Source organism: Podarcis filfolensis (assembly GCF_964270895.1).
Source record: "Podarcis filfolensis genome assembly, chromosome: 15".
Taxonomy (NCBI): Eukaryota; Metazoa; Chordata; class Lepidosauria; order Squamata; family Lacertidae; genus Podarcis; species Podarcis filfolensis.
Window position 1 is genome coordinate 31474617 of NC_139618.1, and position 14854 is coordinate 31489470.

A 14854-nucleotide genomic window follows, 5' to 3' on the forward strand; every position below is an offset into this window, starting at 1 on the left:
CATATTCAGTAGCACCTCCAGGACTGAAATAAATAACAGAGGGGATAGAGGGCACCCTTGTCGTGTCCCTTTTTCAATTTTAAATTCCTCCGTCACCACATTGTTCACTATTAATTTAGCTTTTTGTTCTGAATAGATTGCATGTAATCCATTCTCAAACCCCCGTCCTACTCCCATCCCTTCCAAGTTCTTCTTCATAAACATCCAAGATATGTTGTCAAAAGCTTTCTCCGCATCAATAAAAATTAACACCGCCCTTGTGTTCCTGTTAGTCTGCAAAAGTTCTAAAATGTCAATGATGTTTCTAGTGTTCTCATATAAATGTCTACCAGGGAGAAAGCCTGCTTGGTCTTTATGAATTACTTCATTTAAAACTTTTTTAAGTCTATTTGCCAAAATGTCTGCAAATATTTTGTAATCCACATTTAGGAGTGAGATAGGACGGTAGTTTTTAAGCTGAGTCTTTTCAGATTCTGACTTAGGTATCAATGTGATGAAGGCTTCTTTCCACGTTTCTGGTGCCCTCTTCCCATCCATGATCTGGTTGCATACCTCCAACAAAGGTTGTATCAAATAGTCCTTCAGAACCTTATAATATTTGGAGGTAAGCCCATCCGGGCCTGGAGATTTGCCTAGTTGCATGTTCTGAATGGCACCTTCAATTTCCTGTGAGGTTATTGTAGAGTTCAAGATTGATCTTTTATCTTGAGTTATTTTTGATAGTCCATTTATCTTTAAAAATTGATCTATCTCTGATTCTTTCTGGGGCCCCTGTGCATACAGTTCTTTGAAGTATCTGTGGAAACACTTCCTAATTTCTTCTGGTTTCTGTACTATCCTTCCATCAATCTCTAGATTTGTTATCGTATTTCGCTTTTGTCTTTTTTTCAGCTGCCAAGCTAGCAGCTTTCCACATTTATTTGCTGATTCAAAGGATCTTTGCTTCATCTGTTTTATTTTCCATTCAATCTCCTGATTGATCAATTTTGAGTATTCTGCTTGGTGGAATTTAATTTCTCTCAGCACCTCCTTGGACTTTGGTTTGGTTCTCAGTTTTTTCTCTCCTTGGTGTATTTTCTCCAGTATTTTGTCCTTCTTTCCTTTCCAGAGTTTTTTCTTAATTATATTCTGTTGTATCAGAAACCCTCTCATAACAGCTTTGCTTGCATCCCAAATCGTTCTTTTTTCAACTGTAGTATTCAGATTTATCTCAAAATAATCCTTTAATGTTTTTTGGGCCTTTTTCACAATCTCTTGATCTCTTAGTAGTGTGTCATTCATTCTCCATCTGAAGGAACCGGGTTGAGTTAATCTAAGTTCTATTTTCAAGGCGTTGTGGTCGGAGCATGTTTTTGGGCAGATTTCCACCTTTTTAGTCTTAGGTGCCAGCCCCCTGGAAGTCCAGATTTGGTCGATCCTTGACCAGGACAGGTGGGCCTCAGAGAAAAAAGTTCCTTCTTTACCTAGGGGGTTCTTTGTCCTCCATATGTCGATCAAATCCAGATTGTCAGTCAATTCGAAAAAAGTTTTAGGCAGTCTGCCGTCTGATGTTAAGTTCTGGTTGTAAGACTTATCCATATGTGTAGACACCACTCCATTCATATCTCCCATCATTATGATGTTAGCATAATCCAGATAGTCCAGCAGCGTCTCATGCAGCTTCTTGAAAAATTCTAATTTCCCGTCATTTGGGGCATAAATTCCTAATATCAATATTTTTTCTCCTTGGGTTTGAATTTCAATTGCCAAAATTCTTCCTTGTTCATCCTTAAATAAAAATTTTGGTGTCAGGCTCTCCTTGGCATAAATCACCACTCCTCTTTTCTTTACTTTGTCAGACGAAATAAATTCCCAGTTTTATACCGGTTAGTCTGATAGGGGCAAGGCCTAAAGCCAATACCGCTCTTACCTGTAATCAATAAAGTTGTGGCCATTTTTCGCCCATTAACCTAAATTCTGGTGTCCTGTGTCTTTATTTATTCCATCTGTGGGAGGGGGCGGGAATCGCCACGCAATCAACATTTCTCTCCTCCTCCCCCTGTCCAATGCCTGCTATTTCAGCTTTACAACCTCTTCTACATTCCTAAAACATTAGTGCAAAAAACCCCAAAACCACAGGCTAATCTGAGGTTGGTTTTTTTTAGTACAATACTTTGAGCATCTGCAGTTTCATAATTTCAACTCAGTTAAATTATAGCACCAGCACGAGCACAGGAATAAAACGGGGTTCGCTTCTCCTGGCCTATACATATATATATATATATATATATATATGTATGTAAACATAAGAAAATGAGCATCTGCAATTATGTCCATGCCTACCAGGTCATCTTCCGACAATACAGTGCTTTTTAAAATAAGAAGAAAGGAAGGATGCTCTAGTGAACAGTGCCAGGAGGACAGCAGATGATGGGAGGCTTGTTTGCTGCTGCCCCCATTATCTGCCACTCTCTGGGCTTCCAGACACTCCAAATGTCCTATTTTCCAGGAACAGTCCTGGATTTACAGAAGCCATCCCAGTTCTGATCCCAGGATCTCCTGCTTTATCCTTAAAGGTAAAGGTAAAGGGACCCCTGACCATTAGGTGCAGTCGTGACCGACTCTGGGGTTGCGGCACTCATCTCCCTTTATTGGCCGACCTTCTGATTGGCAATTCCTAGGCTCTGTGGTTTAACCCACAGCGCCACCCATGTTCCTCGCTTTGTCCTTAGGATGTCCCTATTTTCACTGAGAAATGTTGGAGGGTATGGAGTTTTGCGATCCCTGAGCCAAGGAGATAAGTAACTATACAACCTTTAGGAGACATCTAAAGCCAACCCTGTATAGAGAAGGTTTTTTTTAAAAAAATGCTAAATGTTTTATTATAGTTTTATATATGTTGGAACCTGCCCAGAATGGTTGGGGCAGCCCAGCCAGATGGGTGGGGTATAAATAATAAAATTATTATGATTATGATTATGGAATAGGACAACCTGCAGAAATTTTGAAGGGTATGGGCTTCTGCCTCAAGGTCTAATCCTAGCTGCCCTACTGAAGCAGTCAGTTAAGGTTTCTGGTACACAGCACAATCTACATGAAATATAAGGGAAAAATGGGGAAATGGTGCTCTCTGCTACCCCATTCTCTCAACTGCACTATTATTTAATAAGTGTTGGGGAGAGATTCTCCACACCCCATATCTTCTTACTTGTGTCGGAATCAAGCCTTCATTCAGAGGAATTGGCCACTCTCCGGGTGCCCGGCTTGGATTCCTTGTTGATCTCCCCCGTCAGCGACTCCCGGCAAGACAAGGCGAGATCCCGGCGATCCTCCTCAAACGTGAGAAGAACACAACCATCCCTCCTCCCCTGCCATTCCCAGGGAGGGGAGAGAGACAGACAGAAATGTATTTACATGCCTTTATTTCTGTCTTTCCAGCAGTACAGAGAAAACATGTCTGCACTCTCTCAACACCAACAGCAGAGAAAGAATAACTCCTCCCATGTACTTCCAGTACAGGGTCATGTGACACTCTGAGCTAATATCCGGTGCTCAGTGCACATAATAGACTGTCCCTTGTTCCCACGGTACAGTCCCAAAACATCAACATCCTGTTTGGCTTTCCAGCCATCTGGAGCACTCAGCAGCATTGCTCCTTTTTCGTAACAACTTGTTCATCAAAGCTCTATTCCTTGGGTGATTTCATGTAGGCTGGGCACATCAACTGAATCCATTGACACCACTGAGCATTGTTTTCTGTCCTGAATTCGGAAGCCGATCAGACGCTAGGAACAAAGCAGGAAGCAGAGAAGATTTGGGGATAAATTAAGGAATGCCCTCCTCCAAGTGTGCAGCTGGTACTGTGGCGTTATATGTCAGGGATGTGTATACCTGTGAAGAGATCCAAGATTTAGAACCTCAAAGCCAAAGTGAGAGCATTTGGGTCAAAATTAAGGGAGAGAAGAATAACAGTGACCTCATTGTGGGAGTTTGCTATAGATCCCCAAGCCAAACGGAGGACATAAATGATACCTTCCTGGAACAGATGGCCAAGCATGCAAAAGGAAGGGAGATAGTAGTAATGGGGGACTTCAATTACCCGGATATTTGTTGGATGTCAAACTCAGCCAAGAGCATAAGGTCAAACAGATTCCTCACTGGCCTTGCAGACAACTTCATTGTCCAGAAAGTGGGAGAAGCAACAAGAGGAACAGCCATTTTAGATCTGGTCCTAAGCAATGTTGATGACCTGGTTAGTGGGGTAGAAGTGGAAGGATAATTAGGCGCGAGTGATCATGCTCTTCTGAAGTTTACTATACAGCGGAAAGGAGCAGCCAAGCATACTAGGACTCAATTTCTTGACTTTAAGAAAGCCGACTTCATAAAACTTAGGGAAGTGCTGGGTGAGATCCCATGGACAGTAATACTAAAAGGAAAGGGAGTTCATGATGGCTGGGAGTTTGTTAAGAGGGAGATAGTAAAAGCACAACTTCAGGCAATACCAGTGAGACAGAAACATGGAAGGTACCTAAAGAAGCCAGGGTGGCTATCTAAAGAACTTTTAACTGAGTTAAGATTAAAAAAGGATGTGTACAAAAAATGGAAAAGGGGGGAACCACCAAAGAGGAATTCAAACAAATAGCCAGCACGTGTAGACACAAAGTCAGAAAAGCTAAAGCACAGAATGAACTCAGGCTTGCTAGAGAGGTTAAAAGCAACAAAAAAGGCTTTTATGGGTATGTTCGTAGCAAAAGGAAGAACAAAGAAACAGTGGGGTCACTCAGAGGAGAAGATGGTGAAATGCAAACAGGGGACACAGAAAGGGCTGAACTCCTCAATGCCTTCTTTGCCTCAGTCTTCTCCGATAAAGAAAACAATGCCCGACCTGAAGAATTTGGAGCAAATGATTCAGCAGAGGAAACACAGCCCAGAATAACTAAGGAGATAGTACAAGAATACTTGGCTAGTCTAGATGTATTCAAGTCTCCAGGGCCAGATGAACTGCATCCAAGAGTATTAAAAGAACTGGCAGATGTGATCTCAGAACCACTGGCAGTCATCTTTGAGAATTCCTGGAGAACAGGCGAAGTCCCGGCAGACTGGAGGAGGGCAAATGTTGTCCCTATTTTCAAAAAGGGGAAAAGAGAGGACCCAAATAATTACCGCCCAGTCAGTCTGACATCAATACCAGGGAAGATTCTGGAGCAGATCATTAAGCAAACAGTCTGTGAGCACCTAGAAAGGAATGCTGTGATCACCAATAGTCAGCATGGATTTCTGAAAAATAAGTCATGTCAGACTAACCTGATCTCGTTTTTTGACAGAATTACAAGCCTGGTAGATGAAGGGAACGCAGTGGATGTAGCCTACCTTGATTTCAGCAAGGCATTTGACAAGGTGCCCCATGATATTCTTGTAAAGAAGCTGGTAAAATGCGGTCTTGACTATGCTACCACTCAGTGGATTTGTAACAGGCTGACTGACCAAACCCAAAGGGTGCTCATCAATGGTTCCTCTTCATCCTGGAGAAGAGTGACTAGTGGGGTGCCACAGGGTTCTGTTTTGGGCCCGGTCTTATTCAACATCTTTATCAACAACTTGGATGATGGACTCAAGGGCATCCTGATCAAATTTGCAGATGACACCAAACTGGGAGGGGTGGCTAACACCCCAGAGGACAGGATCACACTTCAAAATGACCTTGACAGATTAGAGAACTGGGCCAAAACAAACAAGATGAATTTTAACAGGGAGAAATGTAAAGTATTGCACTTGGGCAAAAAAAATGAGAGGCACAAATACAAGATGGGTGACACCTGGCTTGAGAGCAGTACATGTGAAAAGGATCTAGGAGTCTTGGTTGACCACAAACTTGACATGAGCCAACAGTGTGACGCGGCAGCTAAAAAAGCCAATGCAATTCTGGGCTGCATCAATAGGAGTATAGCATCTAGATCAAGGGAAGTAATAGTGCCACTGTATTCTGCTCTGGTCAGACCTCACCTGGAGTACTGTGTCCAGTTCTGGGCACCACAGTTCAAGAAGGACACTGACAAACTGGAACGTGTCCAGAGGAGGGCAACCAAAATGGTCAAAGGCCTGGAAACGATGCCTTATGAGGAACGGCTAAGGGAGCTGGGCATGTTTAGCCTGGAGAAGAGGAGGTTAAGGGGTGATATGATAGCCATGCTCAAATATATAAAAGGATGTCACATAGAGGAGGGAGAAAGGTTGTTTTCTGCTGCTCCAAAGAAGCGGACACGGAGCAATGGATCCAAACTACAAGAAAGAAGATTCCACCTAAACATTAGGAAGAACTTCCTGACAGTAAGAGCTGTTCGACAGTGGAATTTGCTGCCAAGGAGTGTGGTGGAGTCTCCTTCTTTGGAGGTCTTTAAGCAGAGGCTTGACAACCATATGTCAGGAGTGCTCTGATGGTGTTTCCTGCTTGGCAGGGGGTTGGACTCGATGGCCCTTGTGGTCTCTTCCAACTCTATGATTCTATGATTCTATGATTCATTCCAGGTGGGTGGTGAGTTACAGATTGCACCACCACTCCACTCAGGCTTTCATAGCTGAAGTGGTTGGTGCACACGCCTTTATACAGTTCTCACAAGCCATCAATTCCATAAGAACTAGCCCAGGCTACTTTGCAGTACTTTGTTTCCTTCATTGTGTTCACACTAGATGTCAGCACCTATCCATACCTGGAAACTGTAAGCTCACATCATGGCAGTAGAAAGGGTTATGCTGTTCTTAAAATTAAAGCTGAATTAAAATCCCTCCCAGGGCACTTCCAGATGAAGACAAATGCCCTTTGGGAGGGTGGTTCCCATGACCAGGAGATACGCAAGGCAGCTCTGGAGGGTTCACCCAGGTGTCCTTTGCATCTAGGATTTCCTTTTGACAGCTCTGCCTGATTGGCCAGCTATGGCTGCTCCTGGACAGGGAAAGTCTGGCCACATGTTGGTAACCTTGAGGCTGGATTACAGCAATGTGATGTATGTGGGGCTGCCCTTTGGTCTCATTTCAAAACTCCAGTTGGTGCAAAAGTGTGACAGAATTGTTAAAAGGTCTGCACTGGCTGCACATCTACTACCGAGCCAAGTTCATTGTCTTTGTATTAAGGTAATTTACAAGTCCAAAATACCTAAGGGCAGCCTAACATCTCATCTGTCAGCTTAAACACTTAGATCATCTGGAGGAGCATCATGTCTTGTCCCCGGAGTTGGTGAGGCTCATCTGACAACAAGAATCCAAACCTTTAGCGATTTGCCCAGTCCTAAGGACTGCTCAGCCAACAGAGATTCAGCAGGTTGTGAATCTTTAAAGGTCTGCTGAAATCATTTTTACTTAATGGTTAGTTGATGTTCTCTGATCTTATTTTTTTTAACATGTTTTATTGTATATGTAGATAATGTAAATCACTTTGATACTTAGAAGATATAGCAGCATATAAATATTTTTGTAACTAAAATCATCTAAGCTCCCCACAAAGAAATAGTAAGCCATAGAAGACACTTAACAGCATTAATGTGGATTTAATAGCAGATGAATTAATGTGGACAAAACCCCATACTCAAGAACCAGAATACAGAGGATGCTGAACTACTGTTGCACTTATTCAGAATATTCAGCTGAGGTGAATGGAAGTACATCTGTCGATTGGCAGGACATCTGGAATTTAGCTGTTGTCTTCTTTCACATGAGCAGGGGGCATTTTTGAGGATGCCAAAATATTACTCCTCTTTCACTACTGTGGAAGAAAGAGAGAATCTTTGTGGTGGATCAAATGATACAAAGAAGAAGAAGAAGAAGAAGAAGAAGAAGAAGAAGAAGAAGAAGAAGAAGAAGACGACAAATTATATCTCCCCGTCCCCCTTCGTCTCCCAGAGAGCCCATGGCAGTCCACAGCAAAGGTGCAGCATTAGGAAGAAGGTAAAAGCACAGGACACAGTACCGTATTTTTTGCTCTATAAGACTCACTTTTTCCCTCCTAAAAAGTAAGGGGAAATGTGTGTGCATCTTATGGAGCGAATGCAGGCTGCGCAGCTATCCCAGAAGCCAGAACAGCAAGAGGGATTGCTGCTTTCACTGCGCAGCGATCCCTCTTGCTGTTCTGGCTTCTGAGATTCAGAATATTTTTTTTCTTGTTTTCCTCCTCCAAAAACTAGGTGTGTCTTGTGGTCTGGTGCGTCTTATAGAGCGAAAAATACGGTATATCTCAGGGGCGACTCAAGGTGATAAGAGGTGAGCAGATCTTCCTTCAGAAACAGATGCCATTGTTCATTTTCCTTTCAAGGGATGATATCGTCAAGCATTGTGAGTTTTATGGGTGCAGAACTTTCTTGAATGTTCTCAAATACAAGCTTGCAGCAGTTGTTTATCTCGTGAGTCTGTGGGGCTCATGTTTAACGCTCAGAGGCAGATGATATATTTCCTGCCTACAGAGCAGTTCTGTGTCTCTTTCTATGCTTTCTGTTATACTGTCTGTTTCTTTGCTTCTGTAACTGGATGAGGTCTTAGGAGCTGAACCCGAGGTACCACTGTACTTAACCCGAGGTACCACTGTAATGGTACACATTATTTTATTTTAATTGATTTTTATCTTCTCAGACATTCTGTTCATCATTGTGCTAAGATACCTTGAGAAAGGTAAGCCAAAGGCTTTTTGACCATAAGTCTTGTTCAGTGGTCTCAAATAAAATTTGCAATATGTAAAATGTACCAAAAATCATTTCAAACAATGTTTTTTGTTTAGTTGTGTTTAGGTTTTAAGGGGACAGGATGCTGCCTTTCTGGGTATGGAGGGGTTTGGAGAGAGAGATAATAATATTGTACTTGGAGGCCTTTCATGTTTTCAAGAAAAGGGGACATGCACCCATCAGAGTTTCTCAGATTTTGAAATGTGCCCATTTGCCCCCAAATGTTCACAGTTCCAGCCCTAAATCAGCAAGTTATTTGTTCTTACCAAAGCGTCCACATTCCTGATAGCATTCATTTTCATTCAGAAAGTTATTTGCATTCTCTTTACAGCCACCGAAAATGAACTCCTCACACTTCAGGGTTTCAATATTGAAGAAAAAACGTGGAAAACTTCCTCTGCATCTTCCTACTTTCTTAGGGAGTTTGCATATATCAGGTAGACCATCTGGTGGGTAAAAGCAAAGAAAGGCAAGCCTCATATAAACATTATATCAAAGTCTGAAACACAGAAAGCAATGACATTGACAAGTGACTCCACCTCACAAATAAAAACAGTAATTAACTCACATTTCTACCAGATCTAAATTTATACAAATATGTTTTCACAAACCTTCTCTTTGAGATTCCCTAAATCTCTGGACTTCCCTCCATACCCTCTTCTGGTTCCTTATATTAACTAAGTTCTTCTGCATATCCATTCTTAAACCTTTTCAATTATTATTTCCCTTAATTTTATCTAATTTTCTGCTAGTTGCAAGCATTTACTTAAATGCTTTACTTATAGGCATCAACCTGTTTACAGTATTTTTGCACATAAATAATAAACGATTCCCACTCTTTTTTAAACTTCTCATTGTCATAGTCTCTGAGCTTTGCCGCTAATTTTGCCATTTCTGCATAGTCCATTAGCTTGATTTGCCATTCTTCTTTCGTTGCTACCTTTTCGTCCTTCTATCTTTGGGCTAACAATATTTGGGGAGTTCAGTTCCTATCAGTCCTAGTAAAAAAGCTTCAGGTTTTTTAACAAAAGTTAGTTTAAACATTTTCTTCAGTTCATTATAGATCATTACCCAGAAGCTTTTAATAACCTTACATCCCCACCACTGGGCTGTATCCAGTTCTAGCTGAGAGTCACTTTCCTGTTCTCAATAGTTTAGCATTGGGTGTCAGCTGGGAAACTGAAATCCAAGACTTCTGGAAGAAGCCAAGTTGTCTATCTATGAACCAAAAATCACACAAAACAATATGGGCCAAACAACATGCCGCTCTATGCCACTCTGGTGAGTACCACCTGCAAGGTATCTTGGCTGGCGTAGTGAAACAACACATATTCTTGAGGATGCCAGAAGTCAACACTAACCATGAACAAGACTCCTATGTCCACACCCTGAGCCCTGAGCTTAGTTGGCAAAGATTGCTGAAGAGAGAGATCAGACTATTCAAGGGTAGGTGTACTCCAAATCTGATACAGTGGTACTTCGGGTTCCATACGCTTCAGGTTACATACGCTTCAGGTTACAGACTCCGCTAACCCAGAAATAGTACCCCGGGTTAAGAACTTTGCTTCAGGATGAGAACAGAAATCGTGCTCCGGTGGTGCGGCAGCAGCAGGAGGCCCCATTAGCAAAAGTGGTGCTTCAGGTTAAGAACAGTTTCAGGTTAAGAACGGACCTCCGGAACGAATTAAGTACTTAACCCGAGGTACCACTGTAGTTCCCAGAATGTTCCTTCCCCGGGAACATAGAATTCCAGGTGCTGACACTGATCCCAAGCAAGGACCACAGCTGGTATACAACGTTGTCATACTTGGCATAGAGGCATTGAAATGAATTGTTTTGTTTAACATAGAGTCATGGATCTACTCTGAGTAGAAATATGTTGGATACAACTCCACAGCTCTTCATTTTGAGCCACCATTGAGCTCATTTCAAGGTCACATGTTCACTCACTGGGCAAAGTCAGCCCAGGGAATCTTTGTAGGCACACAAGCTCCTCAAACTCCCATAGCGTGATCAATATCATTGGGTGCATGTGTTGCCTACAAAAAAGCAAGCTCCACATCACTTGGGCCTTATGGAAGGGGGCAACCCTATGTAGAGAGGGAGGTACAGCCATGATACACATAAGATTTAGAAGTTGTAAGAGGAGAGAGAGCTCATACCTGTATCTGACGCAGAGATGCCCAGCAGCTCAGGCCAGGGTGCGAAAAGGCCCACGATGAGAGACAGGAGGATGAAGGGACCACACTGCATGGCGACTCTTCAATGGGAATGTCCAGTGCCAAGGGAAGGGACGCTATATTGTGTTCTTTAAGGAAATGGAAGCAGTCATCTGGGCATGAAAAAGCAATATCTAGGGACAATCTGGATCTACTCTATTATTTACAAGGTAATTTTCTGTTCTCAATAAAGTATTCTTCTACCTCAGCTCAGGACATGTTGGAGCTATGAATTATATCCACAGAAGACTGAAACAGCCTGGAAGGATTTCAGTTCCGTGACATGGTATTGATATAAACCTGTTCTTTTGTCATGCAGCGTCCATGCCCTTCTGTTCCTCTCTGGTGTGGGTGCTGTGGAGTAATGGGTAGATTACTCAGGACAGGTTAAGGTAAGAAAAGAAATATACTGTAAATATCCAGCCACTCTTATTAAGACCATCATATAAATGCCTGGTACATTCAGCTTTTATTGTAGCAATAAAGTTTGGTTTATTCTCACCACGTCTCATATTTGGCTAAGCCAGTGGTTTTCAACTAGTGTGCCATGGCACCCTGGGGTGCCTTGAATGATAGTTAGATTACCCCGGGCCACACTGGCCTCTGTCCCTCTTTCCTTCTTTCCCTTCTCTGATGCCCTCTCACGTCTCTGCCTCCCAAAGGCTTCCACGGCTGTTCATTGCAGCAGCCCTGGCTACAAACTCCCCAGGCAAATGGTGCCTCTGGAGCTGCCTAAGCTATCAAGTCTGTGAAAAAGTGACATCAGGGTTTATAAGTCAGCAGGAGAAGGATAGTTGTTAGGAGATTGCTTAAGGTGTTGGAAGCCCAGGCGTGGGGGCGAGCAGTGAATAGAATTAAAGTTTCCTCTTGCTCCTACATGGTGAGCTTGGGCTGGGAAGGGTACGGCAGGGTTCAGTTTTGGGGGAACACTGTGAAAGGAAGAGCGGTATTTTACTGAGGAATGGTATAAAAGTCAGTGTTATAGAAAAAACCTGCTCCTTTTCCCTTATGGGGTATCCAAGAGCCCGTTTAGAGTCTTTAAGTGGGTTACCTATCGGTAGGAGAAAACAACAGAGGCCAGCCAGAGAATATTGAGAAGCAAAGCAGCTAGTAAGCCTGATCTTTATTAAACTGTTGCAACAGGGTCCTCACTCACCCTACGCAGGAGAGAGGATGAACCCAGAACAATGGTGCACAAGCCCATATATAGACTTTTGAAATTGCCCACCCTGTAAACCAGGCTTCCTCAACTTCGGCCCTCCAGATGTTTTGAGACTACAATTCCCATCATCCCCATCCACTGGTCCTGCTAGGTAGGGATCATGGGAGTTGTAGGACCAAAACATCTGGAGGGCCAAGGTTGAGGAAGCCTGCTTTAGACCAAGACCACCCCCAAAACATCATACATACATTACAGAAGGAGGTGGTCTACAGCAGAAATCCTGTTTGCCAGGATATCTATTAATGGTCACTGATTGCTTTACCTGGACAACCTGGCCATTCTTTTGTGATAGTAAATACTTCAGTTTCTGAGTCCCAGGTCACAGGCTCACCCTGTTCATACTCAAATACACCCTTAAGACAGGATTTGTAAGCAAAAAGACAAAGGGGAGGCTTTCTCCATTTCCTTTTTTTTTTTATATATATAAATTTTTATTAAATTTTTCTTTTACAAATTATTCAGCACATCCTAATCGCATGTTTCACATTTTTTGTACTTCCACCAGCTCCTCCATCAATCATCCATATTATCTATTCATTACACATTTTCCATTTCTCATACTGCCGGTTAGTGCTCACTTATCAGATTATTTTTTCTTTTACAGTACGTCTTTAACATTCACAAAGCTTCTTTAAAACCCACTAACGTTGTCTGTACATCACATATACTGGCTTTCTCCATTTCCTACCTTCTTGCAGAGAAATATATTGAGGTCAATTTGGGAGAGTCAAAATGACTTCAGGATTGCTCTCCTGTACTATTTCAGACAAAAAAACCAAACACATTTGCTAACATAATATGCTTTTGTTGTCTTTGCCACTCTGGGAGACTTCCAACAAAAATATAGAGTGAAAGTCAAAATGACTTCAGGATTGCTCTCCTGTACTCGTTCAGATTGAGGGCACAAGGAGAAGGGGGCGACAGATGTTGAGATGGTTGGACAGTGTTCTCGAAGCTACAAACATGAGTTTGAGCAAACTGCGGGAGGCAGTGGAAGACAGGAGTGCCTGGCGTGCTCTGGTCCATGGGGTCACGAAGAGTCGGACATGACTAAACGACTAAACAACAACACTATTTCAGACATGTGGTTTATATACTTATGTATGTGTTTCCTTGTACATTTATGAACGTTTATTTTATATTTGGGACCATAAGATTCTTATAACATCAGGAACAATGTACAGTATTACAATAAGGCTGTGCTCAGTTTCCTATCAGTTCTCCATAATTAAACTATAACATTTAACATACAAAATATTATTCTATGTTATTGTAATGAATGTTGAATGTTATTTTATTTGCATATTGTATGTTGTATTGTGCATATTGTCTTATTTATATGATGTAAGCCACTCTGAGGCTGGCTTTGGCCAGGGAGGGCGGGATACAAATAAAATGTAGTATTATTATTATTATTATTATTATTATTATTATTATTATTATTATTAAAACATACAAAAAAACCAAACACATTGGCTAACATAATATGCTTTTGTTGTCTCAGCCACTCTGGGAGGCTTCCAACAAAAATATTGTGTTCTTTAAGGAAATGGAAGCAGTCATCTGGGCATGAAAAAGCAATATCTAGGGACAATCTGGATCTCCTCTATTAATTACAAGGTAATTTTCTGTTCTCAATAAAGTATTCTTCTACCTCAGCTCAGGACATGTTGGAGCTATGAATTATATCCACAGAAGACTGAAACATCCTGGAAGGATTTCAGTTCTGTGACATGGTATTGATACACCGTAAATCTGTTCTTTTGTCATGCAGCGCCCATGCCCTTCTGTTCCTCTCTGGTGTGGGTGCTGTGGAGTAATGGGTAGATTAGTCAGGACAGGTTAAGGTAGGAAAAGAAATATACTGTAAATATCCAGCCACTCTTATTAAGACCATCATATAAGTGCCTGGTACATTCAACTTTTATTGTAGCAATAAAGTTTGGTTTATTCTCACCACGTCTCAGATTTGGCTAAGTCAATGGTTTTCAACTAGTGTGCCATGGCACCCTGGGGTGCCTTGAATGATAGTTAGATTACCCCGGGCCACACTGGCCTCTGTCCCTCTTTCCTTCTTTCCCTTCTCTGATGCCCTCTCACGTCTCTGCCTCCCAAAGGCTTCTACGGCTGTTCATTGCAGCAGCCCTGGCTACAAACTCCCCAGGCAAATGGTGCCTCTGGAGCTGCCTAAGCTGTCAAGTCTGTGAAAAAGTGACATCAGAGTTTATAAGTTAGCAGGAGAATGATAGTTGTTAGGAGATTGCTTAAAGTGTTGGAAGCCTAGAGCTTGGAGCACCATAACACGGGGGTGTGGGGTGAGCAGTGAATAGAATTAAAGTTTCCTCTTGCTCCTACATGGTGAGCTTGGGTTGGGAAGGGTACGACAGGGTTCAGTTTTGGGGGAACACTGTGAAAGGAAGAGCGGTATTTTACTGAGGAATGGTATAAAAGCCAGTGTTATAGAAAAAACCTGCTCCTTTTCCCTTATGGGGTATCCAAGAGCCCGTATAGAGTCTTTAAGTGGGTTACCTATCCATAGGAGAAAACAACAGAGGCCAGCCAGAGAATATTGAGAAGCAAAGCAGCTAGTAAGCCTGATCTTTATTAAACTGTTGCAACAGGGTCCTCACTCACCATACGCAGGAGAGAGCAGGAACCCAGAACAATGGTGCACAAGCACCTACATAGACTTTTGAAATTGCCCACCCTGTAGACCAGGCTTCCTCAAC

At 42.3% G+C, this 14854-nt stretch overlaps 2 protein-coding genes and 1 long non-coding RNA gene across 3 annotated transcripts in view; 1 reads left to right on the forward strand and 2 right to left on the reverse strand.

Annotated features, from left to right (window-relative positions):
* The window catches only part of LOC310750810, a 226068-nt gene that overhangs the window by 118349 nt on the left and 92865 nt on the right, over window positions 1–14854 (reverse strand). The window lies entirely within an intron of this gene.
* LOC310750656 (carboxypeptidase inhibitor SmCI-like) overlaps window positions 1–14854 on the forward strand; it is a 54524-nt gene that overhangs the window by 8558 nt on the left and 31112 nt on the right. The window lies entirely within an intron of this gene.
* On the reverse strand, window positions 7668–11036 carry LOC310750861 (kappaPI-actitoxin-Avd3d-like). Its single transcript, XM_083589273.1, has 3 exons — window positions 10847–11036; window positions 8951–9130; window positions 7668–7735 (listed from the first exon to the last, which is right to left on the reverse strand). The coding sequence occupies exons 1-3, from the start codon at window positions 10935–10937 to the stop codon at window positions 7719–7721; spliced, it is 288 nt and encodes a 95-aa protein (XP_083445399.1). The 5' UTR covers window positions 10938–11036; the 3' UTR covers window positions 7668–7718.

What these genes read in the sequence shown, in the direction of transcription:
- LOC310750861 (XM_083589273.1), bottom strand. Translation starts at nt 10,937, where the DNA reads ATGCAGTGTGGTCCCTTCATCCTCCTGTCTCTCATCGTGGGCCTTTTC. An exon ending in CATCTCTGCGTCAGATACAG is followed by an intron (nt 9,131 to 10,846) that starts GTATGAGCTCTC and finishes TTTACCCACCAG; the next exon opens with ATGGTCTACCTGATATATGC.